The sequence below is a fragment of the Magnolia sinica genome, chromosome 13, assembly GCF_029962835.1.
Source record: "Magnolia sinica isolate HGM2019 chromosome 13, MsV1, whole genome shotgun sequence".
NCBI lineage: Eukaryota > Viridiplantae > Streptophyta > Magnoliopsida > Magnoliales > Magnoliaceae > Magnolia > Magnolia sinica.
This window is the reverse complement of record NC_080585.1, coordinates 2,981,732-3,002,966: the sequence shown is the minus strand read 5'-3', so window position 1 is coordinate 3,002,966 and position 21,235 is coordinate 2,981,732. Positions and strand designations below refer to the sequence as shown.

The 21,235-nt window shown below is 39.6% G+C and overlaps 2 protein-coding genes across 2 annotated transcripts in view; both read right to left on the bottom strand.

The window, feature by feature from the left end:
- The window catches only part of LOC131222434 (beta-glucosidase 12-like), a 52,384-nt gene that overhangs the window by 3,024 nt on the left and 28,125 nt on the right, over positions 1-21,235 (bottom strand). The gene's annotated exons all lie outside the window — the stretch shown is intronic.
- On the bottom strand, positions 633-12,214 carry LOC131222436 (beta-glucosidase 12-like). Its single transcript, XM_058217507.1, has 8 exons — positions 12,048-12,214; positions 11,871-11,940; positions 3,649-3,707; positions 3,508-3,583; positions 2,446-2,523; positions 2,274-2,361; positions 1,522-1,777; positions 633-1,060 (listed from the first exon to the last, which is right to left on the bottom strand). Exons 1-8 carry the CDS (start codon positions 12,201-12,203, stop codon positions 941-943), a joined length of 903 nt encoding a protein of 300 aa, XP_058073490.1. The 5' UTR covers positions 12,204-12,214; the 3' UTR covers positions 633-940.

Here is a 21,235-nt window from a genome sequence, read left to right as displayed (position 1 = left end):
CAAAGGGGCTAATCCCTGTCCGGACTTGGGTCTGGATAGTAGTTGGGACAGATCCAGGGACATTGTCACCCGATCTCGATCCCACTCATTTACATATTTCTACATTCATGAGTATCACGGTCAGATCATGGAACTGAGTGCCCTCCACCACTTTTGTAGTAAGAAGGCCTCCATGTGATTGATTGATCTGACAAAAGGGTCCACCACTTTCGTAGTGGAAACACCAACATCAGATGGAACTGTCGAATCAAGAGTGGGGTCCACCACATTTCGAGATTCATGCTTACACCACCATAGTTTAAAAACTAGTGAAAAAAAAAAACTCGACTCACAAGAGTCAACTCATTTCGACCAGATTTCATCAGAAATACTCGATTTGGTCAGGACTCGGTCAAAATTGAAGATCCACTCGACTCAACTAGCGAAAAAACTCAAAACAACTCAATAAGTTAAATAGTCATACCTTGGGGCCGATTGGAATCCCATTACGCTCCGCTGTTACATAAAATATATATTTAAGAACGTACAAAATTAAAAATGAAATGACTAAGTGCCTTTTAAAAAAATAAAATAAATAAATAAATAAATGAGGAAAAAGAGAAACTGAGATGCAATGGCGTTTATCGGAATTTACTTGTGAGATTACAATGAGAATCGGTAATGTAGCTGGCGGAAACGTTATTTGATCGAGGAGTATTATGTGCATACTGCGCTGTATAGTAATTTATTCCAATGAAATCGAACGAACCTTTCACCATCATAGATTGGTTTTTGGTGAATTTTGGGAGCCGATTTCCTACGTTGGATCTCATGCTATTTGGATATTCCCCGTAGGTTAAGGGATGCAAAAACCTGAATATATCAACCATAGAAGAAAACTAGTTCATCTCATAATGTTGCATTTTTCTACTAGTATCATAGATATGAGGGTTTCCATGACTCACCATCCCAACATGAAGTCGATGGCTCTTTTAGCTGCATCATCGTTCACCTTAGATGTAGAGAAGGGGACCATCCAGTGGGAAATCAGTATTATTCCTATCTTGCCCTTTTGAGATACCTGTCTCGACAGTTCAATCCCAACCATTCAGATCTTGGACCCAGTAATGCTACTATTGAGAAAGAGATAGGTGTCATGCCACGTGGATGGGCCAGCCACTTCACAAGATCTGCAGCTGATTCACATTTTGATTCGTGGTGGTAATGTGCCAGTTTTGGGTTTATGCACCACACCAGCTCAACGGACCTAGTTATTGGAACTTTAGCAGCACCATTGATGGAAAAGCCGTCATCGACCTTGCACTATGACCAGCCCGGCCCACTTCCCACACACGTGCAGGATCTTACATGCTCCTCCACAAAAGTTAGGCTAGTCTATTCATTAGCTCTATTCTTCCCAAGATGCATACGCAATATGCCCCACTTGATTAATTAAACGGCCTAAATATTATTGCACACGTGTGCTGCAAAGTGGATCCGGGATCCTCTTCACATGGGTCCCATCTCTTTAGCGGACCTTACCTGATACGTGTCCTTGTATAGTTTCACGGCAGCCGTATGGGCCAACAACAGGTGATGGCTCACATTGTAAGGATCAGTGCCTGAATTACCCATGCTGCAATTCCCAGCGTCCCCCGGAGAACAACGCCCAGGTGCTAACAAGCCAATCGCATATCCACCGACACTGAAAGTCCATGGCTCGTTTAAGGTGATCCAGTGCTTCACCCGGTCTCCGAATTCCCTAAAACAGATATTAACGTAGTCGCGGAAATCAGCCCTGTAAACAATACTCATCAGATGGATTCATACACTTTCACAAAGAGGATAATATGCATGAGAAATAATTGTAATAGATGGGACCCATTGCTTAGGAATGGCACAGTTTTTCTACCGAAGGATATTTAAGAGCAGCATTATCAGTGGACCAAGCTTCGTTGAGACCGACCCATTTACCTTTTGGGCCTGGTTCATAGTGTATACCTGAACTTAAGGAAAGCCCGAGAGTTAGTAGGTCTTGGTAGGAAGGCCCTGACTCAGCCTAGTAGGAACCAATATTCTTTTGTGCATGTGTGGCCCACTTGATCAAGGGATCTTGTTAATTTTCATACGGGCCTACACTCATCCATATTTTTGTAGGCTCGGGCTTGGGCCACTATGGGAGGTTCATGCCGTCCTTGCCTGGACCCGAGTTTTGGGCTTTCAGGATGGGCCGGGAATGCCTGCCCGGCCCAGTTCTGCCCCCACCTCAGAGTTAGGGAGGATGTATTACTCACACGATTTTGGAGCTCAAGAAGCCGCCGTACGCGTCTTCGAGGGATTGGGGAGAATCCCAGTGAAAGAGGGTTACGAACGGCTGCACACCTACGCACAGGAGAGAGATACTGTTAGGTGATCTAAATATTGAACGTTGGATGTGGAAGAGACAGTGCTGTTCTGAATAATGACCGTTGGATAGGAGCTCGTTGATGCAGTTGTTGTAGTGTCTGATGCCTTCCATGTTTACTCCCCCACTTAGACTTCCACCTGCAAGTTTTAAGAGAATTCAAGAAAAATATACATATCAAAATTCAACCAGCTATTCTCAGGCTCTCCCTATGCCCACGTGCGAGTGTAGTATTACCCATACACCACACACATACCAAAATGGCTTCCACACATAGGAGATATATACTTTCAATCTGGGTGGGCTACACTTTTAGATCTTCGAGTATAAAATTCATGCCGTTTCACTCCTAAAATGAGCCACCAATGTAGAAAAGAAATGAAGTGGCTAGAAAAAGTGCTTTGGACAATGGCCCACCTTAGGAGTTACACTACTAATTTTTAGGCAAGTGGTCCATCTAATGGACAGCTCTGATCTACGTGTGGGGAGGCGTGTCAGCTTGTGGTTCTTTAATCCCAATTAAATTCTTTCAAGATAAGATTCCAATGGATCTTTTCCTAGAAAGAGGCTGGTTGCTACAACAATTGCAGAATCAGCTTACCGTACAACAGCGTGCGTAAGGTGCCTCCCATCAAGTTCTCCCATCGTCTAAAAAAATTAGACCGGCACAAAACATCGGGTGGGCCACACTACAGGACTAGTTGGGAATTTGTGATGAAGCCTATCATTAGAACCTTTTAAAATGTGTAGTGCACATCGATTTTTATTTTTATTTTTTTAATTCGTAGGAGTGACCTCACCAAGATGAACGGACCCTTTTAAAAAGTGATCATTCCAAAACTCAGGTGGGCCACACCGCGTGATTTTACCGATTCTAGGCATGATTTTACATGGTGCAGCACTCCCGAATTTTGGAACGGCCTGATTTTTGCCTCTAATGAGAACATGAGGGTTCGCACATGATGGACATGGTGAGCCCCAAAGAAATAGTTGCAACAGTGGGTTCAACCATTTACTCGGTGTAATTTGAGTTCTTAGTGCCTGCGTATCATGTGTCTTACTCTACCAGACTAGCAAATAATTCCATATAATCGAAAGCTTGAGAGAGTTTTTTTTTCTCTTACGTGGCAATATCCGGGTCCAAGAGATGGAGAATCTGTAAGCGTCCATCCCCATATCCTTCATAATTTTCGCATCTCCCTGCAGCTTTTCCCAATCACTCAAAAAGGAGAGAGAGAGAGAGAGAGAGAGAGAGAGAGACTGACCTTGTACCGGTGATAAGAATCCACAGCTACGTCTCCATTGCTCCGGTCCTTTATCCTTTCTTCATCCACAAACCATATTTCATTGATCCAAACCGTTGATATGATTACCCACTGTATGCTCTATGAATCAAAGTTATCCTTTATTGGAAGGATCTTGGGTATAGATCATGTGGCCAAAAATACAGTCGGTTGAACTATCAGGTACACACGATCAAAAGCAATGGACGGTCCATCGGGTGGGGAACAACGTGCAAGTATTGTTTAGACCGTCCATTGTTTACGCTGCCTACCAGATAATTGATCCTTTAGAGTTCTTGGCCGCTTGATCTGCGTGGTGCTAAATTGCAGCCTCCAACACGTCTGCATGCTGTACAATAAGGCCAGTACGGCACATGTTGCCGCATGTGGAGGGCATGTGGAAGCGTGTCGGGCCGGAAATTCTCAATATAACGAACCGATGACTGTTTGCTAAATTCCACGCGCTTTGAGAGCTGCGCACCCACAGGAAAGCACATGTGCCAACATGCCCTATATCTGATCTTTCCATCTGATTGAAAATAATGCTTAGATAAAATCAATATGTTTCATTAATCCGTGGGCCACAGTGCATTCTGTAGTTGCAGTATGATGGCCACAACATCGATCGTTCTATTCTAATCATCCAACCACGTGTGGTTCCCATGGGGCTCTAGACGTGATATCCATGGATAATTTGAACCTACCCGTTGGACCCACGGTCCAATCCTTCCCACTGTGATGTTTATTTACCATCCAATGGGTGAAGGGAAAACACACATATGAGCTTGATCCAAAAATTTAGTGGCCCCAAGAAGTTTCCAATGGTAGATCTTCAATCACCACTGTTTTAAACGGTGTAGTCCACCTGAGGTTTGGATAAGCCTCTTTTTAGGATCATGCACTAAAATAAGCTGAGAAATCGGATGGATATATATATATATATATATATATATATATATATTACGGTGGATCCCACATAGCTTTTCCAGCTCCGACCGGTACCGACTGGAGTGTCACTATACCGAAACCGAGTCAACAGTGCGGACGGCATTTGGATCGGTCAGCAACTTTTCAGCCGTTTACCCACCGCGTATTTAACAGCTAACTGTTTTTTGGGTTACCGGCTCTTTATTTGCCGTGTTATTTTAGTGACATAAACCATGATTTTCTGTCCACCAAGATATTTCTTAAGAATCTACTCATTGTTTTAGGACAGGAGACCAAAAATCAGATGGATCCAAAACTCAAGTGAGCCGCACGAGAGGAAACAGTGGGGATTCATTGACCACCGTTTAAACATTTGTATGGCCACAAATGTTTATTATAAGGCTAATAGTTTTGTTTTTTTACTTCATCCCACTGGAAACAAACTTATAAACAGTTTGGATGGTATATAAACATCAAGATGGAGCCTACGAAGGTTTCAATGGTGGAAAACTCTTTGTTTTCATTCACGTCTGTCGTCTGTCTTTGAGTCTTAGATCCACTTGATTTTTCATTTCACGTCTTAAAACGATATGAAAAAACGGATGAATGGAGTGGATTTTTCAAAAATATCATGATAGGCCCTGTGTGGCCATATTGAGTTTTGGATCCACTTGAATTTTCATTTCAAGTCTTATGACGATACGAAAAAATAAAAATAAAAAAAATCATGATGGACGCATGTAGCATATCTGGGTAGCAACTCGCGGCCGAAGGCTTTCTCAGAAATCCGCGTCCTAAACCATCGTACGCGTCTTTCCTGTTAAAGCCTTTCGTAGGCTCACAAGGATGCCGAGTAAGGCCCACCGATACGCTTGTTATTCCGCCCATCCGTTTTGTGAGCTCATTTTATTATATGCGACCAAATGTTAGATGGATTAAAAACTAAAGTTGGTCATAAGAGAGGAAAAAAGTGAGGATTTAGTGAACACCTTTCAAATATTCTTATGACCATAAAAGTTTGGTATCAGGATAAAGTTTCTGTGTTTTCACTTCATCCTAGTGGGAATGACGTTATAAAAGGTTTGGATGATCTATAAACATCAAGGTGAAGCTCGGGAAGGTTTTAACGGTACAAATTTCTTTTCCTAATTTTCCTTCCCTTGTGACCTACTTTACCCTTTGATACACCTCATTTTTTATAGAATATACTAAAAAGAGATCCAAAAACGGATGAATGGAGTAGAATTCTCATAAGCATCACAGTGGCCCCACGGCCCCCACCAAGCATCCTTTCGCAGTAACTATTTTCTGGGTAAAAAAAAAAAAAACAAAAAAATAGGACTCCTTGCGCAGTAACTTTTTTTTTTAATTTTTTTTGACACACGCACACACACTCGCGCTAGTGGAATTTCACCCGCTATGGATAATTGAACCCTTGACCGGAGATCTTTCACAGGAAATCCGCGTCCTAAACCATCAATGCCAAGGCGCTGCATATGGACGGACCTGATTTACACAAAACCCTGCCACGTGTACTGCAGAGAGATGTCACGACCATCTTCCGGTTCCACCACGTCATCTCCCTTGGAATTTATCAAGAGATTTTTCCTACAGCACGAGTCACTTAGAGCCAGGGACCTTACGAAGCCGTCCCATGCTTTAGTTTCCCATGCTAATCCCCTGCTGTACGGACTCACATTTACTGGACTGAAACGCTATCAAAATGTAATCTATAGCTACGAATTATATCCGTAGCTAGAACCGTAGCCACTGACAAGGCTCCTACATCACAAATGTGATGTTTGAAAGTTGTTTTCTTATCGCCACGGATTATAACCGTAGCCATTGAAATCGACACAGACTACTAGAACACTTTTGCGTTCTTTTTGTTTTTTTGTTTTTTGTTTTTGTTTTTTTTTACATGGAGAACTTTATTTTACCTATATTTTTCTCTACTGCATATTTATATAAATATATATATATAAGCGTATAAAAAAAAAAAAAATCTCTATTTATTCATTTAACAAGCATATCTCCTAAACCAAAATGAGTTACTTGACATACCATATGTGATTTTGAGGTAGGAGAAGTTACTTTAGCCAACTAACCTGGTTATTTTTCAAGATTCCATCAGGTCGATGGTCGAAAATCTATTTCATTCACTTCACGGTCAATTTCATTCACTTCGCGGTCAATTTCATTCAGATCGTAGTCAATTTCATTCACTTCGCGGTCAATTTCATTCAGATCGTAGTCAATTTCATTCACTTCGCGGTCAATTTCATTCACTCCATTCACTTCGCGGTCCATTCGATTTATTTTATGGTGAATTACCTTCACTTCGTAGTCAATTCATGCATTTCGCGGTGAATTGCATTCACTTTGCGGTCAATTCCATTAATTTTGCTGTCAATTCCATTTACTTCCTTCACTTCATGGTCAAATTCCTTCACTTCGCGGTCAATTCCATTTACTTCACGGTCAATTTCGTGCATTTCACGGTCAATTCCCTTCACTTCACGGTCAATTCTATGCATTTCACGATCAATTCCAACGATTCCCCTTTACTTCACGGTCAATTTAATTAATTTTAGGGTCAATTCTCTTCACTTCACGATGTCAATTCCATGAATTTTGCAATGAGTTCCTTTCACTTCGCGGTCAATTTCAAGCGTTTCATGGTGAATTCCGACGATTCCCCTTCACTTCACGGTCAATTCCATTCATTTTGCGTTCAATTCCATGGATTTCGCGGTCATTTTCGGTGAGTGAATTGAATCGACCGTGAAATGAATTGAATTGACCATGAAGTGAAGGAAAATCACTGGAATTGACCGTGAAATGAAGTGTATTGACCATGAAATGAATTGAATTGACAATGAAGTAAAGGGGAATCGCCGGAATTGACCGTGAAATGCATGGAATTGATCGTGAAGTGAAGGGAATTGACCATGAAATGCACGAAATTGATAGTGAAGTGAAGGGGAATCATCGAAATTGACCGTGAAGTGAAGGGAATTGACCGTGACATGCACGGAATTTACGGGGAAGTGAAGGGGAATCGCGCGGATTTGACTGTAAAATACATGGAATTGATTGTGAAGTGAAAGGAATTGATCGCGTAATGCATGGAATTCACCATGAAGTGAAGGGAATTAACCGTGAAATGAATTGAATTGATCATGAAGTGAAGGGGAATCGACGGAATTGACCGTGAAATGCATGAAATTGACTGTGAAGTGAATGAAATTAATCATGAAATGCATGAAATTGATGGTGAAGGGGAATCACCGGAATTGACCATGAAATGCATGAAATTGACAGCGAAGTGAAGGGAATTGACCATGAAATGAATTGAGTTGACTGTGAAGTGAAGGAGATTCGCTTGAATTGACCATGAAATGCATGGAATTGACCATGAAGTGAAGGGAATTGACCGTGAAGTGAATTGAATTGACTGTGAAGTGAAGGGGAATTGCCAAAATTGATCGTGAAATGCATGGAATTGATTGTGAAATGAAGGGAATTGACCTTAAAATGAATTGAATTGACCGTGATGTGAAGGGGAATCACCGAAATTGACCGTGAAATGCACGGAATTGTCTGTGAAGTGAAGGGAATTGATCATGAAATGCACGGAATTGACATTGAAGTGAAGGGGAATTGCTGGAATTGACAGTGAAGTGAAGGGAATGGACCGTGAAATGAAGGGAATTGACTGTGAAGTAAAGGAAATGAATGGAATTCACCGCGAAGTAAAGGGAATTCACCGTGAAATGCATGGAATTGACCGTGACGTGAATGGAATTGACCGCGAAGTGAAGGAATTTGACCGTGAAGTGAAGGAAGTGAATGGAATTGACTGCGAAATGAATGGAATTGACCACAAAGTTAATGGAATTCATCACGAAATGCATGAAATTAACCGTGAAGTTAATGGAATTCACCGCAAAATGTATGGAATTGACGACGAAGTGAAGGCGAATTGACCGCGAGTGAATAAAGTGAATGAAATTGACGTGAACTGAATGAAATTGACCGCGAAGTTAATGAAATTTACTGCAAACTAAATGAAATTAACCGCGAAGTGAATGAAATTGACCACAAACTAATTAAAATTGATTAGGAAGTTAATGAAATTGACCGCAAAGTTTATGAAATTGAACGCGAACTAATTGAAATTGACCGCGAAGTGAATGAAATGAATGAAATTGACCGTGAAGTGAATGAAATGGATTTTCAACAATCGACCTGATGGAATCTTGAAAATTACCAGGTTGGTTGGCTAAAGTAGCTTCTCCTACCCCAAAATCATATATGGTACGTCAAGTAACTCATTTTGGTTTAGAAGATATGCTTGTTAAATGAATAAAGAAAGAAATGAAGAGAGAGAGAGAGAGAGAGAGAGAGAGAAATTTTATATGCTTACATATACATATTTATATAAATATGTATTAAAGAAAAATATAAGAGGGGAAAAGTTCTCCATGTAATATATATATATATATATATATATATATATAAAAGTTGATGAAATTGAACGCGAGCTGATTGAAATTGACCACGAAGTGAATGAAATGAATGAAATTGATTGTGAAGTGAATGAGATGGATTTTCGACCATCGTCCTTATGGAATCTTAGAAAACAACCAGGTTGGTTGGCTAAAGTAGCTTCTCCTACCCCAAAATTATATGGTACGTTAAGTAACTCATTTTAGTTTAGAAGATATGCTTGTTAAATGAATAAAGAGAGAGAGAGAGAGAGAGAGAGAGAGAGAGAGAGAGAGGGAAAATTTTATATGCTTACATATACATATTTAAAAATAAATATGTATTAGAGAAAAATATAGGAGGGGAAAAGTTCTCCGTTTGTGTGTGTGTGTGTATTAGGCAGGCTACTGCCGAATTATTATTTTTTTTCCTGCTGTTGTAATTCCCTACCACTTTTGTAGATCCCATCATGAGGTATATGTTATATCCAAACCGGCCATCTATTTGGTGAGCTCGTATTAAGGCTTGCGATGAAAAATAAGACAAATCTAGCTATCAAATGGACCACACTGTAAAAGGCAGTGGGGGATTGAACATCTACCATTGAAACCCTTTTAGGGGTCACAGAGTTTTGGATCATTATGAAATTTGTTTTTCCTCTTCATGCAAGTATTTGTGACCTTATGAATAGATTGGGTGGAAAATAAATGCTATAGTGGGCCCTACAAAATTTTTTACTGTGAAAATCAATTTTCCCACTGCTCTTTGTGGTGTGGTCCAATTGATCTTTGGATATGATTCTTTTTTCTTTTTTTTTTTTTAATATAATGCTCCATAATGATCTCAAAATATAGATGAATGTTGTGGATATAATAAATACGTAACTGTGAAGCCCATGTAACTTTGATCTCTTTTGAACTGTTCGTACAATTCAGAGTTCGAGGAGCGTCAACACTCGTCTTCGCACACCAGCCAATCCGCTTTCGGAAGGAATGGCATGGGTATTTTGGTCCATTAAAAAGTCACCCGTATACACCAGGGGCTTAGTTTGGGATAGTAAGTTTGGACGGGCGTGTTAAGGTTGCTGGCTTAAAGGTGAGGCATATAGTAGGAAAAATCTCATTTATCAATTTCCAATTTTTCACTGGAAAGAAAGTTTGATACTCTGGCAGAGTATGATAGTCCATATGCTTGCAGTCAGATAATGTACACGAGTTACATGTAACTCAAATCAAAATCATCTGAATCGTGGGATCTACTGTAAACAATCATAAACAGAAATTACTCTGAAAATGACCTATTGGGATGAGAAAGGTCATCTGTCCAAATTCGACTAACGAATGTTCATTAACCAAAGGTTAGGATCCCTAAGTAGGATTTTCAGTGGGCCCCACAGTTTGAAAGGTTTGCTTTGACATAGAGCCATGTCACCTGTACAACTTGCTGCATGTGGTGAACCATAGTCCTCAGTGAGAGCGACAAATAACACCGTATTTCCACATGACGCGTTTTGTGGGCCACACCTAACCTGTTCCAAGTTCCAATCCAAAACCGACGAGTAACAAATGTAATTGAAGTATTCGCATCATGCGGTCCATCCAGTGGGCCCCACGAAAAGTAGCAAAACTTAAAAAAAAAACACAAAAAGAAGATAAAACAGGAAAGACTTTTTGCTGTTACGGATTCGGACAGTTTGTCAATTATGTTCTTATTCGTCCACATGCAGACAGCCGCTCCGACAGCTAACATCGCTCCACTGAAAACGGTTATTGCAATAGCGCAGTTGTTCAATGCTAACCAAATGAATGGCCTTGCATGCATCGTGGGGCCCACATGTACCAGATTATCAAGTTATACAAACGGTCCATCCGGAAGATACCATCCCTTTTCTCGGGAGATTAAACGTGTGAAAAAAAATGTACAGATGAGAGGGGAGAAAACCAAATAATAAGCTTGGATTGCATTAAATGTATAAAGCATTAAATGGAAAGGCGAGTTGCATTAAATGCAAGTTACTTGTGATGTGGTTAACTTAGAATGATACTGAATGGACAGCGTGGATAAACAGATACATAACGGTGGGCCAGCCTATAGAACTGACCGTTAGTGGCTACAGATGGGCGGGATAGTAGGCCATACGCGTCCCAAAAAATTGAAATCGTCAACATCGGCCTCGGAGTAAAAGGCGCAATTATAAGTGATATTGACTATATTTTACTGTGTATTTACACAGTAATTTGAAAATCAAACGTCGCCAAGACCAACCCAATTTTCTCTGAATTCGTTTTGCCGCACTGGGCCGAAAATGGTTTGTGATCTGAACCGTTGATCTCACGGAATATATACCATGAGAGCCACCTGAAGAAAATTAACCTGAATCGATGGCTATGACCATCACTGTATGCAGATGAAGTTAGGAGAAAGAAAAGAAATTTTTTTAATGGCTCGCACTCAACTCTAAAAATCAAAGGTCGAGATCATCATTGAAGCCTGATTATGGGATAATAGCTTACGTATAGAATCACGAGAGTATGGTTCAAATTGTAGGATCCCGAGTGGCGACGGAGGCAAAACGAACTCATTTTTCTCGCCGTAATTACCATCAATTATATATTAAAAAAATCGGAATGATGTGCAAATATATCCTAATAAATTAAATAAAATAATGATTATTCCAATTGTTTTCTCTTGCCAAGAAAATCCCGTGACGAGAAAATCGTTTTTTTTACGGTTTTTCACGCTTGGACGTGCAACGTACGCCGAGAGAGAAAGAGAGAGAAAGAGACCTGGGTGCTTGTGAGTGTAAGTATCCCAAATGCTTGGGCCTCTACCACCTTCCTTAACTGCCCCTTCATACTGTAAAAATTACCAAAGTTTCCCATCTAAGCATAGATGTCCGTATTACCTACTAGAAACTTCTAGAAGAAGATGAAGAAGAAGAAAGAGAGATGTGTGCGACGAACCTGATAAGAGGAAGAGGCAGTACCGAAAATGAAACCAGGAGGAAAGCTGCTCCTATTCAGCGGAGCCGGGTTGTCACGTGACAGAGCCCCTCCAGCATGTGACAGGGAAGCGATGAGTAAAAAGAGGCCGAATAGGAAAGACCTTCCCAGCGCCATACCGGTATCTCTTTCTCCCACTACTTCTCGATGAATAGATGAGACCAGGAGTTGGCTTTATAGGAGAGAGATTTCCGAAAGTACCCTTCATCTTGCTGAACACTTGGGTACGTGTACGACTGTCAACCCGAGGATTTATGCGTTTCTATAAATGGGCGCAACTGTTGGCTGATCTAAACCGTTGGTTTTGTTGATGGGCCACGTGCTAGTATCCCCTTGGATAAAAGAAAAATAAATACAGCAACACTCCGTTTCATCTGACAAAGAATTGCAAAATAGGTGGCCAGGACAGCAGGTCGTGACTGAACACTGATCGGTGGTACCCATTAACGGACTCGGAGTGCGTGGTGACCCTACCACGATCGAGGTGGTGTCTTGTAGTGGCGGAATTGATTGGGTTCCCAGAAACGCGTGGTACGTTGCTGCCGTAAACGGATTGGCTACTCCCCCTTGACACCAGCCAATGGCTGGTGGGCTGTGTTATGTGGGCCCACCATGATGTATGTGTTTCATCCGTTCCTTCAATCTATTTTTAGAGATCATTTTACTGTAGGAATCCAAAAATGAGATATATCCAAATCTCAAGTGGACCACATTACAGGAAACAATGTTGAATGAGGCTTGACCATTACAAACATTTTGGGGGCATAAAAGTTTTGGATCAAGCTTATCTTTGTTTTTTCTCTTCATCTGGAGCTGTATGACCTTATCAACAGATTGGATGTCAAATAAACAGTATAGTGGGCTTAGGAAGATTTTAATGGTGGATATCCAATCACTATTTTTTTCATGTGGTGTAGTCTACCTGATATTTATATCCCTCTCGTTTTTGGGATCTGGGATCAAGCCAGGAAATGATCTTTAAAAATGGAATCATTCTGGGGCCACAGAGCACCGACCACCAGCCACGGAGCCGGTGGCAGGGGAATAGCCAATCCGTTCCCGTTGCTGCCATTACCGTGGGGCCCACCTTGATGTAAGGATAATGTATCCACGCTGTCCATCCGTTTTTCCAGATCATCCTAGGGCATTGTCCCAAAAATGAAGCAGATCCAATTATCAGGTGAACCATACCATAAGAAATAGCGTGTTGATTGACCACCCAACCATTGAAAAACTTGCCAGTGCGCACCTTAACGTTTCCATAGTGTTTATTTAACATCCAATCTGTTGATAAGCTTACATCAGCCGGGATGAAGGGAAATATATATATATATATATATATATATATATATATATATATATATATATATATATATATATATAATCCAAAACTTTTGTGGTCCATTAACGGTCAATCAACACTCATTTTCTATGGTATTGTCCACTTCTTAATTGGATCTGCTTCATTTTGATAATGTCTGGAAATGATACGAAAAAATGGATGGATAGTGTGGATACATAATAAGTACATCAAGGGGGCCCCACGGTAACCCCACATAAGGTTTTCACTGTCTCAGGCAAGGTCTCACCTAATCCCTTTTATTTAAGAAGAGAAATTAATTAAAATAAATTTTGATTATAATATAAGAAAGGTGTTGACCTTTGTATATCAAGCCATTATTTATTTAATCTTTTTGTCACTTTTTATATATTTGGAAGATAAAAATGTTCTTTGCCAATTGTCACATTCTCATATGACGCTTGGGGTCATCCCTCGGCTGATCTAATTTATTCCCTTTAATCAGACAACAATGAATTCATAATAAAGTTCGAAAAAAATAATAATAATAAAATTTGAAGTTGTCTGTGACCCACTACAACATCAACGTTGTGAGTCAATTCTGAATTGTTTTCTCCACTGTGGCTCATATGTCATAAGTTTTACAATCAAACTTTTGTAAATTGCATGAAATTAAAACTTATTTTCTTAAGGACGGCTTAAATCTATTATAAGACAATCTAGTAAGCCCCACACAAGATGTTAGATATGTTCAGTAGGTAGGTCCTTGCACATGAAGGCCAGGCCATTAAACATTTTCTCTCTTTCTTCTTCATTTTTTATGAGAGGGAACCATTTAGCCATTAGGACCATTGGTACATCTCTAGGACTCAATCTAAGAGCTTATGAGGGTTTTTTTTTTTTTTTTTAAAGATTTTTAGCCAAACTTTTCAACGTAGAAGGTATGACACCCACACTCTCTAATGTAAAAGCTATGACAGCCAAAGGTAAGTTTAAGTTAGAATAATAGTACCTTTTATGTTTGTGTTTTTCTTTTTTCCCCCTAGTAAGTATCAGTAATGGCAGTTTGTGAAAGGGACGAAGGTGTGGTTGTTCCATTTACAATTTTTAAAATTTTTTATAAGTATAAATGGTGGAAGTTTTTAAAAAAGGATTAATTTTATAATAGAAGAATATTGTAATTGATGAATTTTAAAATAAACTAATGTTATAATACATTAATATAATAAATGTTGCCCAAAAGTGGCTCAAAGTTATTATGGATTGTCGATACTCATTGTGAATCGTTGGTACTCATTATGGATCACCGGTCTCACGAAAACAGTCATAACTCCCTTTTTACATGTTTAATTTGGATGATTTATACTCGTTGGAAAAGTAATTTGATGAATTTTCATATGACTTTCAAATTACCTCATTTGAATACCACTTAACTATCTAAAATTGGGTCCAAAATCAAAACTTACTATAGAACGAAAATAGTCATATCTCCCTTATTATATGTCTGATTTTAATAATCTTATACTCGTCAGAAAAGTAATTTGATAAAATTTCAAATTATTTTGAAATTGTCTCATTTATACATCATTTGATTACTTAAAAGTGTGCCCAAAATTACTGTCAATCGTCAATACTCACTGTGGATCGATGGTATTCACTGTGAATCATCAGTCCCGTGAAAATGGTTATAGCATCTTCGTTATATGTTCAATTTAGATGATATTGTACTCATTTAAAAGGCAATTTAATAAAATTTAAAATAAATTTAAAATCACATCATTTAGACAATATTCAATTAATCAAAAGTAGACCCAAAGTTACTATGAATCACTTATACTAATCGTGTATCATAGATCCCATGAAAATAGTAATAACTCCCTCTACGGTAAAAAAAAATTAAAAAAAAAAAATCATATAGATGGACCCCATTAGGGTCTTCGGTTTTAAGTTAATATATATTGATTATGCTAAAAAAGAAACATGGTCTCCTTCGTTGCACTAACGCAAGAAACCCCATTTACATGCAATGGCACATGGCAAACGTGTGTGCAATTTAACCAATCATTCAGTAGGCCGATGATGTAAATGCCCACATGATTTAAAACCTATATCAGAAGGCCCAAATGGTATTAATGGAATCTAATCACATCCATTTAGTGTGATATGGGTGTATCATAGTGGAATCTAATCACATCCATTTAGCGTGATCATGTGTCACGTGATTGCTTGCCTCCCGATTATATAACGTACATTTGGAAAATGCATCCACTGATCTGAACCACTATATGGAGGGACCCGATTCTAATTAGGCAAGTACCAAAAATTACATTCACTGTACTATCTTAACCATCTAATAAAATGGATCTTAGGTCAACCAATAAGATCTGTAGTTGATTTTTGTCTTCTAACGCATGGAACTAATTAAAAGGCTAGGATAATCCAAACAATTTTGATACTTTTTTCAAGCCCCATTAGATTTTTGAAAATGCAAATGAGTGGTTCAGATCTCACAAATATATGACATGTGTGCACAAACGACATGGGTGAGCACCGGATCCGCATCCCTCGGAGTGTATATTTTTTTTCCAGACACCAGGGTGGCCGGCAGGACATGCCCTCACCAAAGGGGTATTTTGGTCATTCTATGGTTCAGGGAAATTTCCATCATTTTCTGAAAATGGAAGTAATGTAGAAAATATGAAAATAGCATTTATTTGCCTGGGCCGTGATGCTGTTTGCGTGGCCACCCTGATATATAGTTCACATCCACTCCGTCCATAAGGTGTGACTCTTCATTTTGACACTGCATCCCAAAAATCGAAGACGATCAAAGCACAGATGGGTCACACCACTGGGAAGAGTTGGGATAGAAGAGCACCATTAAAACCTTGCAGTTTGTGTATAGAATCTATCTTATATTGGATATACCATCCAATCCATTCATAAGATGTGGTCCATCAGGATGAATGGAGACCCTTAGAAATCAGCCCATTTTAAAAGACAACTGGACCACACTACTTGATTTAGAAGATCTAATCATGACTTTAGATGTAGTTCACCTAAACCTGGGATAGGACTCAAAGAACATCAATGGTTGCACATGATGGATGCGTTGAATGTCATGCACACACCATGGTGGGGCTTCCACATAACATTATATGCTAAGCGCATATACCGCAAAAGTTTTTGAGAAAATGACCACTGTAGACAAAACCTTTTACCCAGCGGTTTTTAGGAAGGAATACAAACTTAAGTGACTAACTTAGACTAGCACGTGCGGACAGCGACTTTGAAGACGAAACTACCCCTCCTTTTCACTGCGAAGACGAGCGCTGACGCTCCTCCAACTGAGAGTTCTACGAACGGCTTAAAAGAGATCAAAGTTACATGGCCCACAGCTATGTATTTATTATATCCACAACGTTCATCCATATTTCGAGATCATTTCGGAGCATTATCAACAAAAATAAAATCATATCCAAAGATCAACTGGGCCACACCACGCAGATCAGCGGAAAATTGATTTTCATCGTTGAAACTTTTGTAGGGCCCACCATAACATTTATTTTCCATCCAATCTATTCATAAGGTCACAAAGACCTGGATGAAGAGGTAAAACAAATTTCATAATGATCCAAAACTTGTGTGGCCCTAAAAGGGTTTCAACGGTAGACGTTCAAGCAGAATGGTAATGGCGTCTGGACAGGGATACGGATATAGCTACGGTTATAATCCGTAGCCATAACCGTAGCTCGCCGATCAATCATGGATCTCCACCGCAAGTCGCTGTCCCTATCGGCGATTTATCGCGGAATCCGTGATTCCACCCCATGATCTATGGCTACGGATTATAACCGTAGCTAAAACCGTATCCTATGCACTTTCTTTTTTTTTTTTTTTTCACATGGAGAATTTTATTCCACCTACATTTTTTTCTAACACATATTTATATAAATATGTAAATATAAGCATATAAAAAAAATTTCTTTTTTTTTTTTCATTTCTTTCTTTATTCATATAAAAAAAATATTTTTTAAACCAAAATTAGTTACTTGACATACCATATATAATTTTAGGGTTGAAAGTTGGGCAGGCTTAACCTGACCAACCTGTGACCGACCCGACATTGGGTTGGGCTTGGTTAGGATGTATCGGGTTTGGTCTTGGGGTTGGGCCATACAAACAGCAACTCGATAAAACTTGAGCTAGGCTTGGGTTCAGGTCTCGGGAATTGCCAGGAAATGCATGGAAATGACCGTGAAATGCATGGAAAATGACCGTGAAATGTATGGAAGTGACCATGAAATGACCGAGAAATGCATGGAAATGACCGTGAAATGAAATGGAATCGCCAGGATTGACGGTGAAATGCATGGAAATGACCGTGAAGTGAAAGGAAATGACCGTGAAATGCATGGAAATGACCGTGAAATGAAACGGAATCGCCGGGATTGCCCATGAAATGCATGGAAATGACCGTGAAGTGAAGGGAATTGACCGTGAAATGCATGGAAATGACCATGAAATGAAATGGAATCACTGGGATTGACCGTGAAATGCATGGAAATGAACGTGAAGTGAAAGGAAATGACCGTGAAATGAAACGGAATCGCCGGGATTGCCCGTGAAATGCATGGAAATGACCGTGAAGTGAAGGGAATTGACCGTGAAATGCACGGAAATGACTGTAATCAAAACGGAATCACCGGGATTGACCGTGAAATGCATGGAAATGACCGTGAAGTGAAGCGAATTGATCGTGAGCGAGGGAAGCTAGAAATTGAGCGAGGCAACGTACAAATTAAACGAGACAACCTAGGAAATGAGGGAGGAAACCCGGTCGACCCCGCAAATAGCATTTACACTCCAAACATTTGAAATCGTTTTTTGTTCCTCTAATAATTGAAACAAGGAGAAACAAGTTTTTAAAATAAGGCAAAAACCAACTTTGGTGTATGTGAAATCTTTTTGTATTTCAATTTTTGACTCAAGGTGAAGGGCTATTGATAAACATAAACTGAAAATTGAGCGGGCCAAACCGAAAAATGAGCGAGATAAACTAGAATTTGAGTGGGTCGAACTGAAAATTTGAGCGGGCCAAATTGGAAATTGAGCGGGATAAACTGGAAATTGAGCAGGCCAAACTGAAAATTGAGCGGGACAAACTAGAAATTGAGTGGGCTAAACTGGAAAATGAGCGAGATAAACTGGAAATTGAGCGGGCCAAACTGGAAATTGAGCAAGATAAATTGGAAATTGAGCGGGACAAACAGGAAATTGAGCGGGCAAACATGGAAATGAGTGGGACAAACTAGAATTTCAACGGGACAAATTGGAAATTGAGCGGGCAAACATGAAAATGAGTGGGACGAACTAGAATTTCAGCGGGCCAAACTGAAAATTGAGCAGGCAAACATGAAAATGAGCAGGAAAAACTAGAATTTCAGCGGGCCAAACTGAAAATTGAGCGGGAAAACATGGAAATGAGCGGGACAAACTGAAAATTGAGCAGGACAAACTGGAAATTGAGTGGGCCAAATTGGAAATTGAGTGGGACAAACTGAAAAATGAGCGGGCCATCCACCTCTAGAGCCATAAACAGACCTGAACAAGGATAGAAGGGCTAGCTTTGCCAACTTCAACTGCTCTTAGGAGTAGTTAATAAACTCTAAAAGATTGAAAATTCATTGTCCTTACACAAATGTGCAAGTCCTAAAACATGGCAAATATTAGACTGGTCATAGCATTTTTTTAGGTACGTTAGAACTGTGCTTTGACAAAATACCCACCAATATAGCTTCTCCAATTTTACCAATTATAAAGGTAAGTCTTTAGAATTTTAAGAAACAAAACTATGTGTGATTACTTCAGGATCATTTGAATTGGGGGCATCTAGATGCATTGGATATTTCAATTACCAGGCATTGCAATGCCTGGATGGCGTAACTGCTGGCAATTGAACATAAAACAATGAAAAGCTGAAAAGCTGCAAACATAACATAAAACAATGGCTCTTCGATATAAACCCATAAAACTTGTAGTAGAAGACATAGAACATTATGGGGATGTTTTATGCACAATGAAGCTAAAATGTGAACTATTTAGACCACCTAAGGTGGATCCCACATTTATAGGGCTAGGGTATATCCAAGATTCTTCATCAGTTATAGGGGATGCGCCTAATATAAGTTTCCAACAACCCAGGGTATATCTACCAGATTACTCAATTTTTATGAAAATGTTCCTCAAACGAATATCCTAGCTTATCCTCTTGAGGCTGCATGCGTCTAGAATGCCAAGAATATCACCTGATTGCTGAGAAACCAGTTCTGAATGGTCTCTCAATTTGGTGCTGGATGTCTTGGAGGGACCAAACATCCAACCTTTTCTGATTCAAATCCTTTTGGATGAAAAATCAGAATAATATTGGGATACTCCATTATGAACCAACTCTATTGGTTCATCGATAAATCCGTGACCACTTCTTTGTTAATTATGTAGTGAATTGGTTGTAGCATCACCCATGGAGGATTATGTTATATACATTGACGATCTCCTATGTCCTAATAAGACTCCTCAGGTCATTTACCAGTGTTGTTTCCGCCCTTTTCTTAGGATTATACATCATATGTTGTAGGAAGAATTTCAATCCTTCTATGAATAAATTCCATCCTTGTTGGGAGTATTTGAAATTTTATTAAGGTGAGAAGTTGGGGTTCTCCATCTTTGAATTGGTTGTGTGAATAATAGTAGAATACCTTGTTTACTTTTAGTGCTTGTATGTAACGGTTATGGGTTATCTACAAATGTGATGTGAAGAGTTGATCCAAATTACTTGTCTTCCTTTTTTAGCAACTAGCTAAGGAAAACGTACCTAAATAAGACTTTAATTTCACTACTAAACTATGGAGGTGTCCCAAAAGAATACTTTATGGATCTTCTGAGGAATGCTTTGAATGATGCTCAGTTTCCAGTTTGTCCCACACAATTTCCTAATTTCCAGTTTGGCCCGCTCAATTTCCAGTTAGGCCTGCTCAATTTCCAGTTTGGCCCGCTCAATTTCTAGTTTGTCCTGCTCAATTTCCAGTTTGGCCTGCTGAAATTCTAGTTTGGCCCGCTCAATTTCGATGGAAATGTGCGATCTTAATTCAGGCCTACTGCAGATTCAATTTGTCCCGCTCAATTTCCACTTTGGCCCGCTTAATTTCTACTTTTCGAAATTCCTCCATGCTACAAGTTCTCCAGATGCAAATAACTGAAAAATCATGAAAACATGTCCCTCATAATGTTGTTCTGTTTTCTTTGCCACCCCACCGAATCCATTTTCCATGCAACCCGAGACCTCAACCCGAGCCCAACCCAAGTTTTATCGGGTTGGTGTTTGTATGGCCCAACTGCAAGACCAACTCCCATAACATCCTGTCCAAGCCCAACCTAATGTCGGGTCGATCACATTTTGGTCAGGTTGAACCCGCCCAACCTTCAACCATAAAATCATATATGATACGTCAAGTAACTAATTTGGGTTTGAGAAATTTAGGACTATGGACCCCACCTTTTATCCAGCTGTGTTTTATGAAAGAAGACAAACTTTGTTTTGCAACTTAGACCTCCACGTGCGGATTACGAATTTCAAGATGAAAATACCCCTTCTTTCATGGAAATGGATTGGGTACTCCCCCTGCCACTAGCCAATGGTGGGTGGTCTGTGGTCTGTGGGCCCCACCATGATGTATTCTTTTCATTCATGGCGTCCATATATTTTTCCACATCATTTTATGATATGAGACCAAAAATAAGGTATATCCAAATCTCAAGTGTACCACATTACAGGAAAAAGTGTTGAATG